We start from the raw sequence: 17,852 nt of genomic DNA, 5'->3' as shown, positions 1-17,852 counted from the left end.
TACCAGCATTTGGGCGGTACTTTTGTGTAGTCAGCCATGAGGTGAGGGCCTACTGAGTTGTAAGACTGGTCCATAAATGCAATTTTCTGATAAGGTCCATTTTCTGTCTGCAGCCTTCCATTTATTTACTTCATGAAAACGCTATGGAAAATATAATAAGAATGAAAACTGCTTAACATCGTTCAATTCTATTATTCTTTCCTAAGGCCACAGAAGAGTGGGCTTTGAAAACATGGCCCAGTTCTTCCTTAATGCCTAGTCACACATGAAGTTCCCTTTACCACTGGCCCACATTCTTCTCATTCACATTAACAGAGGCACACCCATGTTCTTGCATACACACATGGGGGTGGCATTGCTGTACTGCAGAAATGGAGGAGCCCCAGAGAATGTGGGACACCAGGAACCCATGGAGGTTGGGGGTCTCTCTCTTTGATGCATATCTTGGATTTATATACTGTATTCCACCTGTATAGAATACAAGTCATTACTTATTTCTATTATCCATTGGGCTAAAGCAGCTCCTACGAGATGCTATTTTCTTCCAAGTGAATGCAGATGCAAGTAGTCCGTGTTACTGACACCATCTGTAATGAGAGACACTGACCTTTCACCAAATGCCAAAGTTCTTTAGTCACTTGGAAGGACAGTAACTGGTGTAGCAAATGCTGCTCTAGGTGATCATTTGTTTTGAAATTTCCTTTGAGGATGAGTTTCTTATGCTTTCCTCTCTACAGAAAGCAAAGGAGAAACTAAAATGTGTGCTGATTTCTGTGTGGCTTGTAGAGATTAACAGATTTCTCCATTTCTTCTATTGTTTTGTGGGCACCACTGCCTATCTAGAGCTACCTGTTTTCTGGTTTAACTGATTTAGTATGTGTGCGAGTTTGAAGTAGCTTTCAGTTACCTGCACCTATGCACACTGATTAGCTCACAGCACAAAAGAGGAATCTTGATGTGATCGTGCAGTTGGGAGAAACTGTACAGACCAGTGGTCTGAACAAAGTCTAGATATCAACAAAAAATGCAATTCACCATTTAACACATTTATCTAACTCTCATGCTGTTGAGCCTTAAATTGTGAACTCCCAAAGCTGGAGATGACCACTGTTAACTGTGCTGCATGTGAGCTGAAATAAAAAGAGGCCATAACAGTTTCCATCCATGTTCTGGATTAACCCATCACTCACATCATAAACATTCTAGTTTTTTCAGACTACCTATGTATCCCTCTGATTTGCCCTGAAATTGCAAGCCTTCTACTACTTAAGTGGATTGTGTAAGTTACAAATGAAATAGCTTTTTAGATTTGTTTTTAATGGCACAGCAAAACGCATTGAGTTTGCTTTTTATGCATAATGAAGTAAAGGCTCTTTTGCATTCTATAAATTTGCTTCAGTCCGTAGTTTTGCACAGTTATGGTCTTTGGTCCAGTTGAAAGGCATTCCAATGGCAGATGCAGCTGCCCTCTCCTCATTTAGCTGAATGCTTCTTGACCATGGCTAGGTATTCCTGTACATCGTCTGGAGACCCCAAGACAATAGGCACACGCTGGTGAATGTTTTCAGGCACTATGTCCAAGACAGCCTCCTTGCCTGTTGTTGCAAGACCTCCAGCCTTCTCGATGATAAAAGCCATGGGGTTGCATTCATAGAGGAGCCTCAACTGGAATTACATATGTTAAAAATAACAGATCAGGCATCAGCACTGCACTTGAGCCAAATGCTATACTCACAGGAAGAGTGTGCTACAGTTGTATAGTGCTCTCTGCACAGGTTTTCTACATTGCAAATGTCCACATGATTACTCAGAAATAAGTTCCATTGTGTCCAAAGGGGATTGCTCCTCAACAACCATGCTTCTAATGGCAGTATTGGTGCATGTAGGAAATTGAGGTTTTCTTTCCATGTTTATGCTTAGAGAGGCAGTGTGATATCATAGTTACATTTCCTCCAACATTTCTCCGATGAGTATAGGGACATCCTATTCTACATCTGGAAGCTTCTCCCGTGTTTGATTTCACCGTACACATAGACATATCAACATCAGTCACCTTGAGCCAATTGCAACCTCTCTGCCTCACCTGTCACAGGACTGGTGTAAAGAAAAAATGTAAGGGAAGGGATCATGTACAACACCTTCCACAGATAAAGGGAATGATACAAAATTTTAGCGATAAGCTGCCTTGAGTCCCTGTCAAGGAAAAAGGTGGGATGATGATGATGATGATAATAATAATAATAGAAACTGTGAGAATGATTAGGAACATAAAGGTAAAGGGACCCCTGACCATTAGGTCCAGTCGTGGCCGACTCTGGGGTTGCGGCGCTCATCTCGCTTTATTGGCCGAGGGAGCCGGTGCATAGCTTCCGGGTCATGTGGCCGGCATGACAAAACCACTTCTGGCGAACCAGAGCAGCACACAGAAACGCCGTTTACTTTCCCGCCAGAGCAGTACCTATTTATCTACTTGCACTTTGACGTGCTTTCGAACTGCTAGGTTGGCAGGAGCAGGGACCGAGCAACAGGAGCAAACCCCGTCGCAGGGATTCGAACCGCCGACCTTCTGATCGGCAAGTCCTAGGCTCTGTGGTTTAACTCACAGCGCCACCCGCATCCCTATGATTAGGAACATACAAGAGAGTAAATCCTATGGAACTCAGTGGGACTTAGTTCTGAGTCAAAATGCTTCAGATGGCCGTGTAAGGATGCCCAGTCTTGACCCAGTTACCTGGGAGTAAGCTCCATTGAATACAGTGGGGCTTCCTTCTGAGTAGACAGTGTCAGACTCCATTTGCAATAAAGGACTCAACACTCCCCGTGTTTCCTAAGAAATGTCTGGTTGCAGAAGCACTGCAATGAAAGACTTTTAAAGTGGACTGGTGACCTTTTCCTTCGAAATTATAGGAAAGGCTTTGTATGCCAGTGTCACCATTTCCTTCATTTGGTGCAGGGATTTTATTTTCCATTTCTGCACTTGCACTCACTGCTTTTAATTGTCCCCTGAGACGTGGAGGATAAAGGAAACGTGGGACATTCTGGGATCAAGTCAGAAACCAGGAATATCGGGTCAGTTGGAAGGGCTGAAGTTACAGCAGGAATGGAGAAGCTGCAGCTAGTTCTTGTTGGACTTGTTGACAGCACAGCATGGCCAATGGTCAGGGATTATGGTAGTTCTGGTCCAACAGCATCTGAAGGGCCATAACTTCCATATTTATGAGTGAGTTGGTTGGATCAGAACTGCAGAGAGACCCAGGTTAGAGTCCTCACTCAGCCATGAGTTTCACTGCATATTTATTTAGTCATTATCTCTCAGGCTAACTGAATTCACAGGGATATTATAAGGATAAAAATTGGGTTGGGAGAGTGGAGAGAAGGGTGGGAACTATGTATATCAGTGTGAGTTCTTGGGGAAAGGTACACGGCTAAATGCACAGCTGGTCAACCAAACTATGCAAGAGGACAAAGCCTATTAACGGAAGTAGTACTGCTTTGCTCATAAGTAGAGGAAAAGGTCCTGTTTGTGACATTCTGTGTAAATGAGTAACTGCCTCTTATCTACAGGCTGCAGCAAGCATTGAAATGTAGTTCAGATCAGTTTTTGGCTGAATAAACACAGGTCCTTCCCTTGCCCAGTTAAGAGTTGGGAAAGAGTTTGCCATAGAAACCACTGCGCTTTCTTCTCAATTGTTGGAAGTCTGAGATTATACTTGAATTCCATGTTAGAAACCACTGTGAAAACTGAATGCAACTCGATAATGGTTGCTCTTTTGTGGGGCAGGATATTCTGCTCCTTATACAGTTGTACCTCGGGTTACATATGCTTCAGGTTACAGACTCCGCTAACCCAGAAATATTATCTCGGGTTAAGAACTTTGCTTCAGGATGAGAACAGAAATTGTGCTCCAGCAGCGCCGCAGCAGGGGGAGGCCTCATTAGCTAAAGTGGTGCTTCAGGTTAAGAACAGTTTCAGGTTAAGAACGGACCTCCAGAACGAATTACGTACTTAACCCGAGGTACCACTGTAATGATACTAGATATCAAAACTGGCAATTCAACAATTAAGCAGTTTAGTCTTTCTGCGGTCTCATATGTCAGATAGATAGTCTTTTCCAAATTTCCCAGTTTATCCAGAATGAAGTGGTAGAATCCTGAGCAGTGGTGTGGACTGTACCACTTCAGGTTGCAGGCAGGGGATGCCATTTTTTATTTATTCTCTCATGTACCAAGTTTCCTGCAAAACTAAAAGAACTAGAACATGAGGACAAAGATTCCAGCTCACTCCCTGCTGTGCTAGTTTACTGATGGCAGAGTATGTTTAACACCGGGGGGGGCACTATAAGCACTTTAATTTTTAAATTTTGTTTATTAAATTCCTGCAGGAAACTTGGTACATCCAAGGATCCCAGGGTGATTTACAATATAAAAAAACAAATATATATATAACATATTAGCAAATGAAAACAAGAACTCTCCCCCAATAGGATACCCCTATTCATGTGTCTAGTGTGTCCTATCTAGTTTAGCCCCAGTTTAAGTTGTAAGCTCATAAAATTTTAGCTTTAAGTTCCCTGAACCCAGCGACAGGGAAAGCTCTGTATGTCACAGGCGATTTGGGACAGGGTGTGTGAGAGAAATAAAGCTGAGCGCCTAAAGGCGTGGTGCCAAAAAGTATTGCAACCAGTATTAACCTAATTAGCAAGGGGAGAGAAATCCAGCTGGTGATTATAGGTAACAGCCTAGCCCAAGCGTATTTCATTCAGGAGCCTCTGATCCAGCACACAAAGGGGCAGAGATCTTTCCCAAGGATTGCTGACATTTTACCTACCACTTATTTCAGTAAATCCTTGCCTGGAAAATGGCAACATAAGGATCCACCGAGCCCCATTTTGTGCCTTTTAGAATGGGTGCTCTACTTATGTGATAAGCCCCTTACTATTTACCTTTTGTCCAGGTGCACTTTTAATTTATTTAATTTCTATACCAGCTTATACCTGGAGGTCTCAGAGCAGTTCACTTCCCCAGAACTCCCTGCACTTTTGGTTGGGAGCATCACCCAGTTCCTTGCATGTTACACCATCACAGCGCTGCTCAATTGTGTCCTATCTTGCATAGCAGAGAAGCCAGATACGTACCGGGGGAAGCCAAATGACGACGGATAGCCTTACCTCTCAACTTACAAAGGGAAAGCATGAGTTCTCCCTGCCTTTTGTTAAATATAACAGTGCCTTTCTATGACCTTGACCAGAGTGCCCAGACTTTGATAACTAAACGTGTAGTTTAGAAGGACATTCAGTTGTAAAACATGAAGAAAATAGCAGCATCACATGATGAATTCTTGTAAAAAATTAGGCTTGTGCTAGCTATGTTACCTTTCCCTTGGGGCTCTTTGAATTGGCTGGATATAGGAAGATTCCGCCATACACCAGGGTACGATGCACATCAGCAACCATGGAACCTATGTATCTGCTGCCATAGGGAGCGCTACCATCCTAGAACAGAAGATTGGTGAAATATTGTATAAGCGTTCTGAAGTTCTACATTCCCCAGACTGATGCGAAATGGATAGCAGCTGCTTCTGTCCCAGGCTGGGTCCAGATGGCAGCTTCCTGGTTGGGTGCTGTAGCATCCAATGGGAAGGACCGGAGGTGTTCCCAATAAATGGAAGCCCTTTTGCCCAGGCCATCACTAGGCTCACTATAGGAAAGCCAGCCATGCAAATGTCAGTCATGCCTCTAAGTCACACAGGAAGACAAGGAATCAGTAAATCTGTGCAGACTGCAACAAAATTACAACGTTCCTAAGCTGTAGGAAAAGCAAGCCAGTCTGTGCAATGATCACTCATGTGCCTATTGTATTGTGTTTACTACTGCCTATCAGAAATTCCAAGACAGTACAGTGGTAACTTGGTTGTCAAACTTAATCCATTCTGGGAGTTTGTTCGACTCCCGGAACCGTTCAAAAAACAAGGTGCAGCTTCCCATTGGCTGCAGGAGCTTCCTGCGCTCAATCGGAGGCCGCAGAAGTCGAACATTCGGCTTCCGAAAAACGTTCGCAAACCGGAACACTTACTTCCAGGTTTGCAGCGTTTGGGAACCGATTTGTTTGGGAGCCAAGCCGTTCAACAACCAAAGTACCACTGTACTTATAAACGGTGTGAACCTGAGTACTGTGTGCAGGTAACAATTCACACACCTTTCCATCCATTTCCCTAAGAAGAGTTTTCACACCAGGAAACTTCTAATGTTCGAACCATGTCTTAGGGTTCTCTGGACATGACACAATGGCTATCTCCATGGGTTCACTTTGTACCCACAAAATTGTTTCTAAGCTTTGTACAAAAAAGATTGGGTTGAATCCAGAGGAGCCTCTTTTGTTGGAGAAAGGTGCTTTTGACTCAACGCACAGGTGAGGGTCCCACTCACTGTGAAGTTATATAAAGCAAATATATATGGACTGAAAGAAATGTTGTCTTCCGGAATATCTTGATAACAAATTTATTTGCAGGATGTGAAAACTTACCTGTGGAAATTTCTTATTCTTGAGATATTCTGTGACAGCAGGGTCAAAGTATGCAGCATATCCCTCGTTGAGGCTGAAGATATTTCCCTTTTTCTTTATTTTTACATCCCTGTTGACCAAAATGAATTCCCCAATGGCCTAGCATATGGAAAAAAGCAAGCATTATCATTTGTACAGCATACACTTTATTCCTGAGTAAATTGCATTCGTCATTTACAAGACAAAACAAAAAATACCGCCATGTGAATCAGTGTCGGACAAGTTAATACAGGCAAAATAGTGCATGTCTACAAATGAGGACCAGCCAGAGCATATTTACCAAGTGCATCCAGTTCGCTGCAATTCCCTTGTGAAGGTATTAACAAGAGCCCTATGTGAAGGAGCGTGAGGTTTTAACTGGGTTTGGTGGAGTCACAGATTAAATTTGCTTTTTGTCTCTTAGCGTGTTAGGCTGCCGGGGTTGTAGTATGGACTGTTGGGATCTGTAATTGTTGAGTGTGAAAGGTGTGTGTGTTGCAAGGCTGATGAATATGCACAGGTTGACTTGAACTACAGGTTAGTTAGTGAATGTGGAATTTGTGTGCGTAGAGTGGAAAGTGGTTTTATGGATTTTGATGTTTTATCCATTTTGTATTCTATATTGTTTAATTTTGTTTTCTCTTGTAAACTGCCTTGTGTTCCTTTCTGATAAAAGCAGTATATAAATTTTTGGGTGGGAAACTTCAAGCACTTAGGAATACCTTTTCCAATATCCTGTTTACTAGGGCAAGGCCTCAAAACAGTTTGCAGCAGCCTTTATCAATCTTGCCCTGTTGAAACTAGAATGCTCATGAAACCATTTGTAGGCAATGACCACACTGCCATTTCTTCACAGTTGTTTGAAGAAAAAATGCTACTACATACATAGAACTTAACAGTCTAGCTGCTAAAAAAGAAACAAAAATAAAGCAAAGGACATGCAACTACTTGAGATATACATATTGGAGAATGCTGGGCTCTAACAATAGAAAATAAACTCCAGTTCTTTTAAACTGAACAAACATGGAAAAACCCAAGCAAGGCTATGCAACCTTGCTTCATCTGGAAAGCAATATTAATTGAAGCTGCATGGCATCAGCTATGTTGAAACATGCTTTCTACTGTAGAAGCACAAAGATGAAAAGATTCTAGGGTGTTTAAGGTGCCTCTCTTTCTGACACACGCGCGCACACACACAAACGTGAACACCCCACTTACTCTTTAAGACATCAGATGCAATCTGAAAGTGTACAAGAACATCTGTTAACATGGTTTTGTTGAGATGTAGATGAACAGAAGATAGTAGCCATTTCAAAACAAGGCTGAGGAAAACCTGCTGCCTTAAATTCCAAGCTCCTTAAATGTGTGGTTAGCCAGTGGCTCTCCAGATGTTGTTGGGTTCCATCTCACATCTGCCCAATCTCACGGGGCCAATTATCAGGAATGATGGGAGAGGAGTCCAGCAACACCTGGAGCATCATGATTAGCCATCCTACACACTAGTGCTAAAACGAAAGGCAGCCTTCATGTACCAAAAGGGTTTAAATTTCCTGGAAGTCTTAATTCGAATATGATGCATAATCACTTTTCAGGATCACTTGCATTTTGTGGGGATAATGACTGGCCAAAAACCTGATTATTCTTTGCGATGCTTTTGATAACCTCTGTTTTCTATGCTGCTGTGTCTCATTATACAACCTGCAGGACATGCAAAGCTTATATTGGATAATTGGGGGTAGGGAATTAGTCAACTCTTTCCCCCTTCTTTTTGTCCTTATGAGAGCTGTTCAAGTTTGGGATATTTTTAGGAACCAAGACAGTGCAAGCACCACCTCTTTAGTGAAGCTGCACACAAAGTGTACACTGGGTTTGCACTCAGTATGCCACTATGATGGAATCTAGGGCCCCCTACTGGCACCTGCAAGTAACAGGCTGGCTAGCACCTTGTTCTTCCTATCTGCTATTCAGAGCTTAAAAATAATAATTGTACCCCACCCATCTGACTGGGTTGCCCCAGCCACTCTGGGTGGCTTCCAGCATATATAAAATCATAACAAAACATTAAACATTAAAAAGTTTCCCTATACAGGGCTGCCTTCTAAAGGTTATATAGTTACTCATCTCCGTGACATCTGATGAGAGGGTGTTCCATAGAGTGGGTGCCACTACCGAGAAGGCCCCCTGCCTGGTTCCCTGTAGCTTCACTTCTCGCGCCAGAAGGCCCTCGGTGCTGGATCTCAGTGTCCAAGCTGAATAATATAACATCTGAATATGGAATGTCTAGCTATCCTGGTTGATAGCTATCCATGGATGGTGCTGAAGTAGAAGAGACTGAAGGAGCTCTGCATGAATGGAGCTGAGCAATGGTGGGAGTGACTTGGCAGGGCGAATAGGATATGTAGCACCCCTGTATTGGGAAGTTTTAAATGTTTGACGTTTTATTATATTTTGCTGGAAGCTGCCCAGAGTGGCTGGGGAAACCCAATCAGATGGGCAGGGTATAAATAATAAAATTGTTGTTGTTGTTGTTGTTCTTTTCTAGAGGAGAGTTGGGTGATCTTTGGTCCTCCAGATGTTGTTGGCCTATGACTTCCATCATCTCTGACCATTTGCTGTGGTGGCTGTGACTGATGGGAGTTTGAATCCTAGATCTGGAGGACCACTGGTTAGCGACTTGCGTTTTAAAGGCCCCAGCTGCTTCCAATTATCTGGCATGTTGAAAATTCTGTACAATTTATATCTTCTTTGTCCCACAACAACCCTGTATTTTTTTAATTTTCATTTTACTTAAAAGAAAATAGGGATTGAAAGATTGCAAGTATTTGCAACCCCTCCGTTTGTTTGATGCACAGATGCATATTTTGGTCCTTAAAAAGTATTACTTCACTTGACATTTTTACGGTGGAATAAGCTCTATTAATTTCCCTTAGAATAAACTCATTTCCCATTTGTATAAAACGATAAAAATATTTGAAAATTTCCCATTTGTATAAAATGATAAAAATATTTTTTAAAAAAGCATGACAGCAAACAATAATATTCTCATAGGCCATAACAGCATTCCTTACCGGATCAAGCATGAAACAGTTGACACCACATTCGAGAGCGAGAACAAGCATGGTGGCACTGCCATAGAGGGCATAACCAGACGCCACAAGGTTGCGCCCAGGTTGCAGAGCATCCTTCTCAGACGGTGCACCAGGAGAAACCTTGAATAAGAGAAGAAGATAGGAAGCTGCTTCATGCAGAGAAAGGCCATCTGTCCATTGAGCTTTGGCTTCCCAGTGTTTCAGACAGGCGCTATTCCCAGCTCTATGTGGAGATTCTGGGGACTGAACCTGGGATCTGCATGCAGAGCAACTGCTCTACCACTTGAGCTATATGACCCTTTCCCCAAGAACCTTAAAATCTGGACATTAAAAGCTTTTAACTTTAAGCTGTTGTTCTCTTCCCATGAAGCATCAAATATGGAGATGGTTAAAGAAAGAGGAAGAGTCCATGTCAGGAGCTAAAACAGATTTCTATGAGGCTGGCACAAGTTTAACGGCTCCATTTAGTGCTGGAGAGGAGTGGGGCTCTGTGGGACACTTGCCTTTCCTCATCACTGTAAGGTAAAGGTAAAGGGACCCCTGACCATTAGGTCCAATCGTGACCAACTTTGGGGTTGCGGCACTCATCTCGCTTTATTGGTCAAGGGAGCCGGCATACAGCTTCCGGGCCATGTGGCCAGCATGACTAAGACGCTTCTGGCGAAACCAGAGCAGCGCACGGAAACGCCGTTTACCTTCCCGCCGGAGTGGTACCTCTTTATCTACTTGCACTTTGACGTGCTTTTGAACTGCTAGGTTGGCAGGAGCAGGGAACAAGCAATGGGAGCTCACCCATTCACGGGGATTCGAACCGCCGACCTCCTGATTGGCAAGTCCTAGGCTCTGTGGTTTAACCCACAGCGCCACCCGTGTCCCCTTCCTCATCACTGTAGCAAACTATTAATCTGAAGTATCTCATTAAGACTTCTGCTTGGCTAACAAACAACTTCATTATTGGTTTGTGTGACTGTTTATCTTTTCAAATTAGGTTGAGTAAGGAATCACGTGACTGTCAGCCTCATGTATGGCCCTGCTTGTGGGTTTAAAAGCTGCTTGCAGTTGCCATGTCCACAAGCTGTCTCAGAATCCCTGGAGGTGGGCACTGGATTCTGGGAACATATGGCACAAAGCCCAATTTCCTCCCCTTTCCCTTTTAGAGTTCTGGAGCTTGGAGGTGGTATGTTGTACAGTGGTACCTTGGGATGCGAATGGGATCCGTCTGCGCATGCACGGGTCACCGTTTCCGCACATGTGTGTGACGTCATTTTGACCGTCTGTGCATGCGCACGCTGCGAAACGCGGAAGTAACACGCTCGGTTATTTCCGGATCACCGCAAAGCGCAACCCAAAAATACTTAACTTGAAGCACATTTATCCCGAGGTATGACTGTACTCACAACTGTTTTTTACAAGAGTAAGGTGTCCCCAAGAAAAGGTAGAGACTCCTGCCCACATTATCCATCTTCCAATTTAGGCTCCAAGTGCATCCCTGATTGGCATACCCATATGCGAGTGAAAATGGAAAAGTTACATCAATTATTAAGCCAATTGTATACATGCCAAAGTTGCATTGGAGGGATATTTGAGAGTCAAGAATGACAGCACTGAGCTGGATAGGCCATTGGAAGTTCCTTTTGACCCTTATATAGTAAATAAGCATAAAATAGATAAGACCTGGCTGTCAATACACTATCTTATTTTGCTGTTTGGCTGAGGTTAGGTTTTAAGTTCCAGAGTATATGATTCAAAGACATCTTATTCTAGAAGCTAAACAATTAAAACGGGGGGTGTGCCTTAGACACAATCAGCTTGCATATTTAAAAACATGTTAGTCCAGAACTTCAGGTCTCTTTAAACAGTTTAACTGCCTGTCAAAATAAGGTGCAAGTAATATCCTCTCTGGAGTTAACAGAACTCTTACAAACAGAAGTGCTTTGAGGATTACATAGCAAGTTTGCAGGTTTTGCTGCAAGATCATTTCCCTGTGTGAAAAGTCAGTTTACACCGTTAAAACCCATGGAACAGATTCCATTAAACCAGCTAACCCCAATCCACTTCAACAAAAGAAAATCTGATATAATTTTATTTTTGTTTCACATATTACATTCACTCTGTTCAGTTAACCCTTGTCCCTACTGGCTGACATTGAGAACGTAAAATGTTCAGTATTAATATAAGCAGAAACCCAGTCCTCAAAGCAGTGTATTTTCTTCATTACTCCTGTTACCTCACTACTTCCGTAAGCAACCATTAAATATATCCTACCTTTCTGTAGATAGCAAAAATGGTCCCAATAGAAACAAGGCAGTCAATGTTGGATGAGCCATCAAGTGGATCCATGCAGACTATGTATTTGCCCTAGAAGATAGAAACATTCAAATATTCTTAAAATTAACTAGATGTGTATAATGCTTGTTTCACTGCTAAAATACTCCGACTGAATAATGCTTTTGAGGGTGATTTCAGGCAACTTTCACACTAATGATGGCTCAATTGCCAATGGCTCTTACGTAGATGAGGATTAAGTGAGAAAGGAGAATCGTGTTAAATATGCGTTAGGTACCCACAGCCTTTTTTTTAACGTATTTTTTATTAAATATTTATCGGTTTACAAAAGTATGTGCAATGTCTCTTTTTTCAAGTTACATTTTCTACAGATCAGTTTCAAGTGTTGAGACATTAGTGTTACATTAGGAAGAAAAGGGGGAAAGAGGTGGAGGGGGGCATGGTGAGTGGGGGTGGAGTCGGGTGGCGATGTTTCTATTTTACTCAATGTATGTGTGGGGTTTTGTGTCAGCGTTGCTTGTGCAGGTTCTCTTGGAAGAAGATGCCTTCACCCCGGTATGGCTCCCCTTTATCACATACACAGCCCAACAAGACAACAACAAGATTGACAGCATACAAATCAATATGGCTAACCTGATTCAAAAACACCCACCCACCCCACTCACACATGAAAACAAAGTTCACCACAGCCAATCACAAATGAACAACCGCACCCTAGGCCAACAGGGAAGGGCTATTGTACAAAACTGATTACTTAAACTTTTGTTAATCTGATGAAAACTGTTGATGGCAGGGATAGCCAAAGTGGTGCCACCAAATCCCATCAGCCCCAGCCATCGTGACTTCGCTGGGGCAGCCATTCTCCTTCTCACTTTTGTTACTGTGCACTTACAAACATCCCATGCTCCTTGTCTTCCTCCCTCTGCTTTTTTCTGCTACCATCACACTCTCCCAAATCTACCCGCCATCTTATCAGGCATGCAAAGGCATTGCCCATGCCAGCTTCACAGTGCTGCACTCCCAGTCCCTCACACACATTAGTAACACACGCACAGCTTTATTGCGGTCCATAGACCCAAAATACACAGTACAACAACAGCATATATCAACACTTATAAAGGTGTAGGATCGGCCTTGCTAGCCAACACAGGAGCTTTAGCCTGTATGTACTGATTTCTCCTGGACTCCAACTCCCAACAGCCCCAGGCATGCATGGTCACTGGTCAGGGCCGATGGGAGTTGTAGTCCAGTAACACGGGGAGGACCTCAGGCCCTGCTGTGCAGCAGTTGTGGGGTATGTCCCTGCCACTTCTATCCTCCCAGGCAATGTGTGCCTCCTGCATTAGTAACAGGATACTTTTTGAATATCTCAACCAACTGGCGATTTTGCATATAGTGTTATGTGAAGAGTCCATGCTGGCATATAGAAGACTGCAAGGAAAACCAGTCCCGTATTTGGTCCCATCAAAGGAAGTTGAAGTCAGGTCCATCCCGGTGGGGCTGGGTGCTGATAAGCAGACTTACTTCAACATACCTTCTTCAAAACTTCCTCATATAATGCAAATTAATGAATTTGCTGTAGCTCAGGCAACAGGGAGTAAGAGTTTAGAGTGGACATCATCTAGTTTAGCCCTGACAGGAGTTATCAGGAAACATGGAATACCAATCCTACATTTGACAAGATAATGGGAATCAGAGACTGGACAGGGCTTAGCATGGAGAAACAGGTGGATGGAAAGGGTATTTACTCTTTCCGCTCATCAATTATCTTCTGCAAAATGCCTTTTCCTGGCTGTTTTTCCTGCAGTTGGGCTCACTTCCAGTTTTGAAAAACTTGAGAGAATCAACAGGCAGTGAAAGGATTATATGCACCCCTTTTGCCTACTAATTATCGCCACCAATGCCCTCCCTACCATTTAGCAACACAAGAAGGGAGCCATTTCCCTCATAATGTCTAGCGCCACAGGCAACGGAGCAGAGCCTGCTTACGTTTTTCTGACCTCAGAAGGGCACTGCCCTTTGTCCTGTTTTCTGTATCTTAGGTTAATTTTTACATGTTTGAAGAGACAGCTGTTGCTCAATGCCAACGGGAAAGCAAGCATTGGGATAGTTTTGAGAGGTACTGACTTGTTTATCTTCTTCCACTATAAGGGCATCTTTGTTTTCTTCAGAGACAATCACACAAGTTGTGAAAGATGACTTCAGCATGTTGATCACCATGTCATTGGAAAGGACATCCAGTTTCTTGACTTGGTCTCCTGTCACATTGGTAGAACCAGCAATTCCATATCTGAACAGGGAAGAATAGATGACCAGTAAAAGATTTGTGTGTATGTTTAAATAAGTAGGGCACATGTCCCAGCCACTCTTGTATCAAATATGATTTCGATATCTCACACAGATCCCCAAATAATTTGGTTCCACCAGGCAGGTCTTGTTATCCTCAGTGAGGGTTGCACCCTTTCTTTCAATAATTAGTTAAGAGTTCTATATTGAGACAGGTAGGCAAGAAACACACAGACAAGTATCTTGACTTATTCATATATATTTCCAAACTGATGTTTCTTTTGTAACTCTCAAAAGAGATCACACCACCCTTCTTAATTTTCATTTTAATTCTTAAAATCTTAATACACTAGTATGTTCTCTTACATCTCTGCTGAAAACTGCAACAGTGTAAATAAAAATATTCTCACAGCGCCTGATATTTCTACAACAAATTAAAAAATAGCTGCAAAAGATGCCAGTAGTGTTATTTCCACTCCCTGAAAGAGAATTACCTGAAGAGAGTCAACATCTAGCAGTCTCCCCCAATGCGATCCAACCAGTTAAGCACTTTTAAATCTCACTGATTTGAACCAACAAAACTTTAATTCATGGTTAACTTTCCATCTGAAATAGATGGGACTAAAATGGCTTATTTTTAAACTGCCAAATATATACGTATTTTTTAAAAAACAGGGGACAAACTAATTATTTGATCTTTGTTGTCCTTTAAAGCCATTTCAAGGCTGAATTGAGCAAGGGAACTCATGTGTGATTGAAGCAAGCACTCGGATATGAAAAAAGCGTACCTTGAACTGTAAATATTACCTTGCTCCAATGCAACAAAGCTGTCCAGATTATAATCAAAGAGGGCAAAGGCTAAAGCTTGCTTCTGTATTTCCCTGAAATTCTTTTAATGCTACTGTTTTGCTTATGCAGCCTTGTATTTTAAATGTTTAATATCATATAATTGTAATGAATTCATGCCATAATAAAATCACATAGATAAAATGTGAATATCACCTAGGACCACGTAGTAAGAAATTCTGCTGAGATGTTGTCTGAGTAACACATTAACAATAATGCAGATAAGAGAGTCACAGTGTATCAATAGCACCATAAACGGCTACTGTTCAACTTTGCTTTAAATTAGCTATATATTGCAATTGAGGAAAGACCAACATAACCGCCTGATAAAGAGTTTTAACGAAATATGTGGAAACAGATGTACACATGGATAGTGACAACATCAGTGTCTCTGTCTTCCTCTTTCCATGGAGATGGAATTACAACAGGTTGCACTTTCATCATGACTTGCTCATGAAAGAGTAAACATCGTAAAATGGCAATCGCGCTCAGGTTTCATTGTGAGATCTGTACTTCGATGTTTTTTTTGGTTTTAGGAATGGAGTGGGAAAATGCATTTATATTGTGTTCCAAAAGACGGAGAAATATGGGACTAAACCAAAGCTTTCTAAGCAAGGGTGCTTTTCCTCTTTCCTGTAGTGCTCTGAAATACTGTCAACTAACTTTTATATCCAGTTTAATTTATGTTCAGTTCATTAATTTATGTTTCCATGGAGAGGGGAAAACTAATCAGGAGTAAGTCACCAACGCCAACAGCTTTAAAATGAGATTAAAAAATCATAGACTGTTGGTGACTTCTGCTCATTATGGCTGTATGCCTCTCAATACTAGTTGGCTGGGGAACAGAAGTGGAGAGCCTAGATGTCAACTTTGCGGGTTTCCCACAGGCATTTGGCTGACCACTTTGAAAACAGGATGCTGGACTAGGCAGACCTGTGATCTGATCCAGCAGAGCTGCTCTTACGTTATGTTGTGCATACAGGTTATGAAGAAATAGTGTATCATGTGAAGTAATCTTCATACTGGCATGCACCACCAGATTAAAATGCAGCCCCAGGATTTCCATTAGACAGGATGTGAAATATCCTAGTGCATGTCATAAATACCGATATGGTATTAGATAGTTAGCAAATGAATCTTCATTGCCAAGATGAAGTATGTGATAGAATGAAAGGAACCCAGGACGGTAGAAAATTAGGGCTTGGGAGTTGATAGATGCTAATTTAAGGAGATTTTGAAGGCAAATGGCATCATAAACACTGGAGTGGGCCCTAGGTAAAGGTAAAGGGACCCCTGACCATTAGGTCCAGTCGTGGCCGACTCTGGGGTTGCGGCACTCATCTCGCTTTATTGGCCGAGGGAGCCAGCGTACAGCTTCCGGGTCATGTGGCCAGCATGACTAAGCCGCTTCTGGCGAACCAGAGAAGCGCACAGAAATGCCGTTTACCTTCCCCGCCAGAGCGGTACCTATTTATCTACTTGCACTTTGATGTGCTTTCGAACTGCTAGGTTGGCAGGAGCAGGGTCCAAGCAATGGGAGCTCACCCCGTCGTGGGGATTTGAACCGCCGACCTTCTGATCTGCAAGTCCTAGGCTCTGTGGTTTAACCCACAGCGCCACCCTAGAGAGACCCAAATAAAGATAGGAGTGGGTATTCAGCTTAAGTTTTACTCAAGAGTAGACCTATTAAAATTAATGAACGCGACTAAGCAAGCTCATGAATGTCAACAGGTCTACTCTAAGAAAACCTTAGTTGAATACCACCCAGGGAGAATACAGAGAACACAGAGCCCACGCAGATATTTGGGCCCGGGACTCAAGGCTGATCTCTTTCTCAAGCAAAGACAACATTTGCTGGCATCTTGGTGGATCCTGGGCTGCTTCAGAGACCCAAGCAGAAACCTCAGGAAAGAGGTGATGTCAATAAAATATAATATAGGGAAAGACCACTTCCAGGTTATTGGGGGGGGGAGGATTTGCCACTAGACTACTGGAAGGGGTTTCCTGAGGTTTTGTGGGGCCCCAGACTTTCCTGGACTACAGTTCCCATCATTTTTACCTATTGATCATGCTGGTCAGGCTTATGGGTGTTGGAGTACAACACCCAAGGGAACCATGCCTTCCCCTGCGCTAGGGCCCTGGGCTGCTGACCCGGGACACTTGGCGGAAGATCTGGGGTGGGGGGGCTGAGAAAGGCAAACCAAAGCGCCTCCCCCCGCTTAGGGAGGAGCAGCGACGGGCGAATTCAAGGCGAAGGATGCAGGTACTCGGCGGACTCACAGGTTAGCGATGCCCGCCTTGCGCACGGCGGTGGAGATGGCCTTGACAGCCGTGCACAGCGAGTTCAGGAGCTGCGTGAGCTCCCCGGTGCCCCGGGCTTTCCTGCCTTCCTCCATCACGAACCGAGTCAGGGTGGTCACGTTCGTGTCGAAGGTGGATCGGTCCGTCATGGTGACTGACACCCAAAGCAGCGGAGGCGACGAGAGGGTTGCTGCAGCTGCGCTCTGGAGACGACAGCTTTCTCCGGAGCCCGGAACTATCTACCACTCCGGGGCGGGAAAAGTGGGTGGAAGGAAAGAGGCGTCGACCTTCCCTCGCTCAACGGACCAATCCTGCCAGGGGGCGGGGTGGGGGCGGCTCTATCCCGGCTCAGGGGCGGGGAAAGGAACTTAGGCACCTCCTTGCGCATCCAGGTGTTGCAACGTTCCATCGCTGGACCACTTCGACGCTGTTGGAGATGCTGGGGGGAGACGCTGGAACGAGGCCGCAGCTGCCCTCGCGTGGAAGGGAGAGGCGGAGGAGGGG

The 17,852-nt window shown here is 43.5% G+C and overlaps 1 protein-coding gene across 1 annotated transcript; it reads right to left on the bottom strand.

The window, feature by feature from the left end:
* Positions 1 to 1,296: 1,296 nt before the first annotated feature.
* LOC310744973 (fructose-1,6-bisphosphatase 1-like) lies at positions 1,297 to 17,616 on the bottom strand. Its single transcript, XM_083577122.1, has 7 exons — positions 17,328 to 17,616; positions 14,043 to 14,205; positions 11,895 to 11,987; positions 9,609 to 9,749; positions 6,523 to 6,660; positions 5,373 to 5,492; positions 1,297 to 1,665 (listed from the first exon to the last, which is right to left on the bottom strand). The coding sequence occupies exons 1-7, from the start codon at positions 17,495 to 17,497 to the stop codon at positions 1,474 to 1,476; spliced, it is 1,017 nt and encodes a 338-aa protein (XP_083433248.1). The 5' UTR covers positions 17,498 to 17,616; the 3' UTR covers positions 1,297 to 1,473.
* Between the last annotated feature and the right edge of the window lie 236 nt (positions 17,617 to 17,852).

This window comes from Podarcis filfolensis (genome assembly GCF_964270895.1).
Source record: "Podarcis filfolensis genome assembly, chromosome: 11".
Taxonomy (NCBI): domain Eukaryota; kingdom Metazoa; phylum Chordata; class Lepidosauria; order Squamata; family Lacertidae; genus Podarcis; species Podarcis filfolensis.
This window is presented reverse-complemented; position numbering and strand designations above follow the sequence as displayed.